Source organism: Orcinus orca, chromosome 2 (genome assembly GCF_937001465.1).
Source record: "Orcinus orca chromosome 2, mOrcOrc1.1, whole genome shotgun sequence".
Taxonomy (NCBI): domain Eukaryota; kingdom Metazoa; phylum Chordata; class Mammalia; order Artiodactyla; family Delphinidae; genus Orcinus; species Orcinus orca.
The window spans coordinates 200,879,566-200,888,339 of NC_064560.1; the positions used below are offsets into that span (position 1 = coordinate 200,879,566).

Genomic DNA, 8,774 nt, shown 5'->3' on the forward strand with positions numbered 1-8,774 from the left:
AGGGGCCAGGGGAGAGGCCCGACTGGCGCGTGCTGCTGGGGCACCTGGCCGTCGCTCACCCCCTTCTGGGACCACCCCACCCACCCACCGTTCTCCCAGGAGGGGTTTCCGCACCCACCACCCATCCTGCGCTGGCAACGCTGAGGAGAAGGCAGAGGAGGCCCGGTGGCCTCGAGGGCCACTGGGGGCCCCCGGGAGGGCGCCCTCTCGTGGATAACGTGGCGACTCCCCAGGCTGTCCTCGGGCCTGCTGGCCATTTGAAGACAGCATCTTGGCCAGAGGTGTCATCACGGTGGTGCAAAACCTCCAGGCTTCCTCGCCGCTGGCCCATCTCCAGGAGGCCTCCCTGCCTGGTGCGCCCACCAAGGGCCCGTGACCCGCGGTGAGCCCCACACCCCATTCCGTGCAGCGCCTACATGAGCCTGCCCTGTGGCTGGGGCATCTCTTCGGGCAGGGCCAGCGCCCTCCTCTGGCCTCCGGAGGTAAAGCAGAGTCCCTCTCTAGAACACCTCCTGCCCGCCCCCCCAGACAGAATGTCAAGGAGAGGACCCAGACCCACCGGCCACCCTGGCTGAGGCTCAGGCCGCGGAGGAGCCCCTTAGACAGATGTTTGCAACAAAAACTGCTGCACCGGCCCCTGGGGAGGAAGGCCACCTGCCCCCTCCTAGAGCACAGGGTCCTCCGGCCCTGTCACCTTCCGCAGCTGCCGGCCATCAGGCAGGACTCAGGGGCTGGAGCCCCGGGCTGCTGAGTCTCAGCAGCAGCTGCAGGGCGGGGCCTCCATGCAGCTCCCGGGCCAGATGGCCGCCTGGCTGGCTGCGTTCAGGGAAGCTGTGCCCACACCACTGCGACAGCCTCCTGTCATCCTGGTACCCGAGACCGTACCAGGCCAAAGAGGGGATCTGGGAGCCGGGGGGCTGCTCGCTGCCGAGTGCCGTCTCGGGGCTGCCTGGGACGGCCCCTCCTGGGCCTTAAGGAAGACTTAACTCCAGGAAGACTTAAGACCTTCCGACCAGAAAAATGCAGGGGCCTCTCTCCCCCATCCCCTCCTCCCAGTGAGGTTTCTCCTCCTTTAGCCATCCCTACCCAGCACAACCCCAGCCTCTTGCTGGCAGCGTCCCCTGCTGCTGCTGCGATCCCTGTCCATGCCCCACAACCTCTGTCAGGGCCCCAAGGAGCCCTCTGTCCCACCAGCCAAGCAGGGCAGGCCAGGACACTCTGCCCGCCCCAGGGCCTCACTCCTCGCCTGGCTGGGGAGGTGGGCACGACGGAGCAGCCGGGATTAGGTTGGCGGCACCCGTGGACATCCCGCACAGATGCCTCTGCCCCGCTTTCACTCAAGAGACACAACTGCACCCGCACTTTGTGCCACGCCAACTTCTTAGCAGCAAGGATACAGCGGGGAGTGGGGGGTGCCAAGGTCACATTGACATGGGGAGCACTCTGGAGAAGGCTAAGGCCACAGAGGAGATTGTGGGTTTGGGGGGACCTGAGCGGGGGTGATCAGGAAGGACCACTCCCAGGGGGTGATGCTGGCGCAGAGACAGGACTGGGGAGGAGCCGGGAAGGGCTCTCCGGGGAGAAAAGTGTGGAACCTGAGGACTGACCGTGAAAGGGCCTGGAGTCTTGCCGTGTGCCAGGCCCCACAGTTAATCTACCCATTCTGCAGGTGAGAATATTAAGGTTTGAAGAGGTTAAGGGTCATGCCCAAGGCTGGGAGGGGGCAGGGGCAGGGCTCTGATGGAGGCAAGACCCCAGGAGGCAGTCCCCTCCGGGTTCACTCTGAGCTGACTTGAAATCAGCTCCCCCCGCTGGGGTGGGGGGGCGTGGGTGTGGGGGAGGAGGTTGGCCCTCCTCAGGAAGGGACCCCCAGAGCGCCTGGGCCATGGGAGCTAGGGCAGTCTCTGTGGCTCTGAGCACAGTGTGAGTCCAGGGTTCCAAGCTGAGACTGCCGAACCTAGGAAATAAAAATGCAAGCTGTCCGGTCAAGTTTGAATTTCAGGTAGATAAGGAACAGTATTTTAGTATAAGAACGTGGCTTTCCTTCCCTCAGACTTTCGGTCCTAACTGCGGTGGGCCCTGGGGCCTCTGGCCACGCCTCAGGCCCCCAGCCCACCAGGGTTTGAATAGGATCCCTGGGGGCTCCCACCCCACCTCACAGCCAGGAACCCCCTCCTCCCAGGGGTCCCAGCCTTGCAGGAGCGTGGCTGGAGGGTTCCCCACACCTCTGGCTGCTTCCTCTGCGCTGGTATACCTGGCCAGTGGGGTCCCGGCCTTTGTAATCCAGCCCCTCCCCCAACACCACGCCCACTTCTGGTCAAGACCCCCTTTCTACTCCTCCCCGGCTGCTGGGCTGTGCAGGTGAGAATTGAGGACACTGCCAGCTCTGAATCCTGGTTCAACAACTTACTGCCTGCTGCGTGGCCCTGGGCACCTTAGCGAACCTCCACCTAAACAGGTGTCATAACCAGAGTACCTGACTAGCAGGATTGCTGTGAAGAGCTGAGCAGTGGTCCACAGTGCCTCAGTCCTGCTCTGCGCAGGGTGGCTGGGAAAAGACCCCCACCAACAGCACACCCCGTCCCAGGGGCCCCAACCTCTCCAAAGTCACTTCAATTTTTCTCGGGCTCTTTCCTTCACGAAGCAGATCTGGGTGTCCCCTCACACCTTCACGGTGCCCTTGCGCCTGAATCGCCAAGCCCCGGGGGGCGCCAACCCAGCCCCTCCAAGGCGTCTCCTCTCCCTGAACGCTTTCCCGCTGGCTCTGGGGTCGGGGTGCACATTCCTCTGTCTCCATCACCGCGATGGTCCCCTCACCCCCATCACTTCTTCTGGGACGTGCCCAGCCCCCAATGCTTTCCCAGTACACCACTCAGCGCCTGGCTCCCAGCAGACGCTTTGCTGGGTGGGCTGACAAGAGAGTTCTCTGTTCAAGACTCCAAGGTCGAGAACCCGGCTGTTTGGAAGAGGGTCCCAGCTAAATTAACCTGAATTCAAAACGAGGCTTTCAACGAAAAGGGGGTGTCATCTTTTCCATATTTACGACCCCCCACTCCCCCTGCTCCATCCCAGGGCAGGCGCCCCGCGAGGTGGCAGGAGGCCGTGTCCCGTCTGTGCCTTCGGGTGACTTGCTTCAGCGCTGGCCGGGAGAGGAGCTGGTCCTCGGAAGGGGTCCCTTAACAGACGGGCGCAGTTGGGACCCCATGCGGGGGGGGGTACCCTGAGGACGAGACGGCAAGTATCGCGAGAGAGCCCCCTCCCCCCCCCCCCGCGCCGCGCCCCGCGTCCCCTCCCACCCCAGCGCCCCAGATGGCGGCGCGCGGGGCCCGGCCGGGCGGGGCGGACAGGGAAGGGGTGGCGTGGGTGACCTCAGCGGTTCCGCCGCTCCGGGAAGTCGCCTCGGCCCGCCCCCTCCAGCCCCCGCCCCGAGTTTCGCTCTCTCCGGGGCGGGGCGAGCGGCGGGTGCTGCCCGGCCAGCCAAGTTGGAGCGCGCCCCGCCCGGCGCCCTCCCCGTCCCCGCGCCCTCCCCGCCGGGGCGCGCTGCCCGCAGCTCCGCGCGCGCCGGGGCGGCACCGGGGAGGGCGTGCGGCGCGGGCAGCGGCCGGAGAGAAGCTCGGGGCGGCGGAGGTGAGCGCGGGGGGCGGGCGCCCGGCTCTGCCCGCCCCGCCCGCCGGCCCGCTCCCCGCGGCCGCGCTGCCATAAATGGGGCCCACGGCGGCGGCGGCTGCATCTGGCGGGCCGGGCAGCAGCTGGAGGCGGCGCGGGGGCGCGGGCCGGGGGTGGCGGTGGCGCGGCGACTCTGGCGTCGGGGGACGCGGCAGGCGGCCGCCCGGGAGTGAAGTTCAGAGGCGCCCTGGCGGGGAGGGGCACTCCTGGCGGGGACGCGCGCAGGTTCGCGCGACTCCGGCCCCCTCCGCCCGCGTCCCGGGACCCGCCCCCGCGGCGGAGCGGCTCCTGTTTACTTTCGATCGAGTTTTTCCTGCTCCGGGCAGGTGCCCAGGGCGGCTCCAGGCGGGCAGTTGCGCGCGGAGCCCCGCGCCCCTCTCCCCGCGCTGCCCGCACCCGGGAAGGGCTGGGGGCTGGTCGGGCGACTGGGGGTGAGCGGCGGCCGCGGCGTCTCCAGGCGCGCTCACGGGAGTCCCGTTTGTGCCCAGGTGATGACCAAGGCGGCATGGAGTTCCCGGAGCACGGCGGGCGGCTGCTGGGCCGCCTGAGGCAGCAGCGTGAGCTGGGCTTCCTGTGCGACTGCACCGTGCTGGTGGGCGACGCGCGCTTCCCGGCCCACCGCGCCGTGCTGGCCGCGTGCAGCGTCTACTTCCATCTCTTCTACAGGGACCGGCCCGCGGGCAGCCGCGACACGGTGCGGCTCAACGGCGACATCGTCACGGCGCCCGCCTTCGGCCGTCTGCTGGACTTCATGTACGAGGGCCGCCTGGACCTGCGCAGCCTGCCCATCGAGGACGTCCTGGCTGCGGCCAGCTACCTGCACATGTACGACATCGTCAAGGTCTGCAAGAACAGGCTCCGGGAGAAGGAGCGCGCACTGCCCCTGGAGAAGCCTGCCCCTGGGGCAGAGCTGCCTGGCCAGCCCCCAGGCCCCTTGTCTGCCTGGTCCCCTGCACTCTGTCCAGCCGCCCAGAAGGCCAGGCTCCCTCCCGCTGGGGTCAAGGCCACGCGCCCTCCACTGGCACGGGGGCCTTCCCCCTGGCAGGCTCCTGGAGAGTCAGACCGGGCCCTGGACCTGTCGCTGAAGCCTGGCCCGAGGCGGGAGCCAATCCACCCACCCTGCGTCCTCCAGACACCCCCTTGCAGCCGGATGCAGCCAGGGGCCCAGCCGATCGTGAAGGACGAGTCAGACTCACTGTCCGAGCAAGGGGACAGCAGAAGCCCTCGGTGCCCCCACAGCCCCCTGCAGCCGCCCTGTGCTCCTGCAGCCCTGCGCCTGGCCGGAGGCTTGGAGCCGCTGCCGGTCAGCGAAGTGGGCAGTGGGGAACTGGAGCTGGAGGCAGAGCAGGGGGCGATCGAGGATGTGCGGCCGGCCGGGCGCCTCTGCCTCTGCCCGCTGTGTGGCAAGCTGTTCCCCAGCGCCCACGTGCTGCAGCTGCACCTCAGCGCCCACTTCCGCGAGCGGGACGGCGGCCGCGCCCGGCTCTCGCCCGACGGCGCAGCGCCCACCTGCCCGCTCTGCAGGAAGACCTTCTCCTGCACTTACACGCTGAAGAGGCACGAGCGCACGCACTCGGGCGAGAAGCCCTACACGTGTGTGCAGTGCGGCAAGAGCTTCCAGTACTCGCATAACCTGAGCCGCCACGCTGTGGTGCACACGCGCGAGAAACCCCACGCCTGCCGCTGGTGCGAGCGCCGCTTCACGCAGTCGGGGGACCTCTACCGCCACGTCCGCAAGTTCCACTGTGGCCTGGTCAAGTCCCTGCTTGTGTGACGTTCGCTGCAGGCGTGAGGATGGAGTGTGAGGGGCCGGAGCTCAGCAGGTGAAGGCCCTGAGGCTGGGCCCGCCGGGGGTAAAGAACCCTGCTTCCCTGGGAGCGCGGCCTCAGAGTTGGGCCGACTGGGAGCCCCACGGACAGCCCTTCTCCAGCCTTGTGCCTCCGCCAACTCACTTCTGCTCCCGGCCGTGCCCTGACCAGACACCGTCCTCCTCTCCGTCCCCTCAGCCAGTCCCGAGGAGTGTCCCCAGCTCGAGCAGGCCCGTTGGCCCTCCACCCGGGCCTTTCCTGACCAGCTCCCCAGCAGGCTCAGGGGTACCCTGCGAGCCTGGCACCACGCTCGGTGATGGATGCACACTCACAGCTGCTGCCAGTGGGAGGCCCTGACAGGGAGCTCTGGTGGAACCAGCTACTCCTGGTGGGTGGCAGTGGAAGCCCCTGCGAGGGAGGCCCCGGGCACAGTGAGAGGCAGCCGGGCGCAGCTGGTGTGACGGGGGTGCAGGCCCCAGCAGGGTCCCCAGGGCAGCAGAAGCTGCGCGTTACCGGCGCTGGGGTGGCAGGTCGGCCCTCCGGAGCTTTCGGCCCTGACCGCAGCGTATCACAGGGCAGAGAAAGTGGGGACTTGGAAACGATTCTCTCTAGATACAGGAGCCCCGGAGGTTGCCAGATGTCTGCCCGTGGGTGATGGGCCATGCCGCTCCCCTGCCTGAGCACAGGATCCAGGGCGCCTCTGAGCCTCCCCAGGGCGGGACTGAGGGGGCTGGGAACGCAGCTGCCCGCCTTGAGTACCGCAGGGCAGCGGTAGGCCTGACCTCGAAGGTCACTTCGCCTGCTCAGGGTCTCCCTGGAGCTGCTGGTCATTTCCAGAGCGCTGAGCAGGGGCGCCGAAGGCTGCTGCCTTTACCAGGAGCCATGTTTGCAGTGATTCCCTTCCCTATGGCGGGGCCTGGGTGAGAGCAGCCGTCTCGCGAGGAGGGGCGGCGGGGGGGCCTCTGGGCTGAAGCTCCTAAAACGCAAAAGGCCAACACATTCGTGCTCGGGGCGGAGCACCCCGCCCTGCCTGCCTGCTCACCCAGCAGGGCTCGCTGCTGGAACCCGAGGGGGTGGGCAGGGGTGGGGCTGCCCCAGCTTCTGGGGGTCCCGCAGGTGGCAGAGCCACCTGGGCTCCTGGTTTCCCCAGACTGCATGGGCTCTTTCTGCTGTGACTGGAAGTGGCGCTGAGGTCAGAGTTCAAGTTTAAGTGATCTTCTCGGCCCCTGACACTTGATGTCGTATTTATTTGTTTGCCTGGTCTGGAGTGAGAAGACCATTGGCCTTTGCAGCAGGTGGACAGGCGGGGACCGTCTCCCTGCAAGCCCTCGGCTCTCCCGGTGTGTGGGCAACTGGCCTGCGGACCAGAGAGAGAGCTGGGGGAAGGGGACCTCTGCTTCTGACTGTCCTGCCCCCCCCACCTCTGGAAGGGCTGGTGGGACCTCACGCTTGGCGTGATGTGCTTCATGATCGGATTTCCGTGTGTGTGTGTGTGTGTGTGTGTGTGTGTGTGTGTGTGTGAGTGTGAGTCTGCCTGTGTGGGCACCTGTGTCCAGCAAAGGCGGGGCCTGAGCCGGACCAGCAGCCGCGCACCCACCCTAGCAGGCAGCGGGGAGGTGAGCGTCGGGCCTGGTTTTCCCCAAGGAGTTTCCACCGGGGAAGAAATTTATTTTCCTGGGGCAGGAAGCCTGCCCTGAGTTATCAACACTGGATTCATTGTCTTTTGCAAACAGTTACTGTGAAGTTAACGTACAGAGAAGTGGTCAGTTTTACATTTAATAGCTGCCGCGGTTCAGATAAAATAGACGTACACACACAAGTATATTTAAGACGCTAATCGTGTGCCATCGTGTAGCACAGACGTGTGTAAATGCACTTCGGGTGGAGCCTGCTGTGTGGGGTCCTCCTGGGCGGCCCAGCCTCCCGCCCCTCGGTCACTGCTGTCCTGCCCCTGGGGGGTGGCTCTGGGTGCCCAGAGGACAGTTGTTGATGCTTAGCATTCCGCGGGAGGTTTTGTGTGCACATGCCCGCCTGCCGTGAAGGTCTGGAAATCAGTGCTGTCTTCCCATGTTCTCATCATCGTCTCAGTGACAGTGGTAATAAAGCCCACCCCAGGTGGAGATGGCCGTGATTATTCCTGGGGACAGGAGTGCGTGTGGGAATTGGGGGCACTGCCGGTCTTGCGGGGGACCCAGGTGGGGGTGGTGGGCAGTCTGGGCGCCCCGTCCCAGATGCTACCTGCTGTGTCTCATGGGTGGAGTGGACTGGGGCAGGGCGTGGACAGGTGACAGACACTCTCTCCCCAGATTTGTACCCCGTTAACCCTGAATTGGGGGAGGGGAGTCCCGGGGAGCAGGGTGCGGCTTGGGACCTGGTGAGAGGCCTCGTGGCTTCTCGCTTGGGGTGACTTCTGAGCACCCGCGGGCCCTGGGACTCAGATCTGAGGCTCCCAGTCCTGTGGTTCTGGGTCTTCCTGTCCCCCTGCATTCAGAGGCAGCCCCAGCTCCCCTGCCCTCTCCCACCCCCCTCCCCTCCCCAAGCCCACCCTGTGCCCTCTCCCACCCCCCTCCCCTCCCCAAGCCCACCCTGTGCCCTCTCCCCCCCTCCCCTCCCCAAGCCCACCCTGTGCCCTCCCCCCCTCTCCCCAAGCCCACCCTGTGCCCTCCCCCCTCTCCCCAAGCCCACCCTGTGCCCTCCCCCCCTCCCCTCCCCAAGCCCACCCTGTGCCCTCCCCCCCCTCCCCTCCCCAAGCCCACCCTGTGCCCTCCCCCTCCCCCTCCCCCTCCCCCTCTCCCCCCTCCCCCCTCCCCCCAAGCCCACCCTCCCCCCCTCCCCCCTCTCCCCTCCCTCCACACCTCATTTGTGCCTCTCCCTCCCTCTGGGCGGGATGGGTCCTCACGAGAGGTGGGCAGGCCTGGGAGGGGGCTGTGTGCCTGCTGCCCCCCATCCCCACCCCGTGGAGCCCAGCTTGATGTCGAGAGGGCCGGGGGGTCAGGCTGGCTGGGTGGCTGGGTGGGCCTGGCCCCTTGGTGGTTCCAGGATCCCCGAGCCAGCCCAGCTGGTGCCCGGGCTGATGGGCAGGTGTGTACGGGTGTTCCAGGGCCCCCCACCCCCCACCCCGCGGCTTCACGGAGGGGCGTGAAGTTGGTGCTTCCCTGAGCCTCCTGGGAGCCGTGCCTCCCTCACCAGGCCCGGGACAGATGGCAGATGGCCTTACGTGTGTCCCAGGCCTAGTCCTGGCCAAACACCCTCCAGGAAGAGCTGAGACAGACCCCAAGGGCAGGGCGGGGGGACCTTGCT

General features: G+C 67.0%; 1 protein-coding gene and 1 long non-coding RNA gene across 3 annotated transcripts; one reads left to right on the plus strand and one right to left on the minus strand.

Moving 5' to 3' along the window:
• Positions 1 to 1,682: 1,682 nt before the first annotated feature.
• LOC125963112 (uncharacterized) lies at positions 1,683 to 3,262 on the minus strand. The gene is made up of 2 exons (XR_007474888.1): positions 2,477 to 3,262; positions 1,683 to 1,957 (listed from the first exon to the last, which is right to left on the minus strand). It is a non-coding gene; the product is annotated as an uncharacterized LOC125963112 (long non-coding RNA).
• A 226-nt stretch (positions 3,263 to 3,488) lies between these two features.
• ZBTB42 (zinc finger and BTB domain containing 42) lies at positions 3,489 to 7,594 on the plus strand. Of its 2 annotated transcripts, none has more exons than XM_004262450.4 (2): positions 3,489 to 3,627; positions 4,155 to 7,594. In XM_004262450.4, the coding sequence occupies exon 2, from the start codon at positions 4,172 to 4,174 to the stop codon at positions 5,438 to 5,440; it is 1,269 nt and encodes a 422-aa protein (XP_004262498.1). In that variant the 5' UTR covers positions 3,489 to 3,627; positions 4,155 to 4,171; the 3' UTR covers positions 5,441 to 7,594. The 2 variants fall into 2 exon arrangements, with proteins under 2 accessions (XP_004262498.1, XP_033277383.1); XM_033421492.2 differs by lacking the exon at positions 3,489 to 3,627 and adding an exon at positions 3,689 to 4,154 and having other exon boundaries at positions 4,333 to 7,594.
• The last annotated feature ends 1,180 nt before the right edge of the window (positions 7,595 to 8,774 follow it).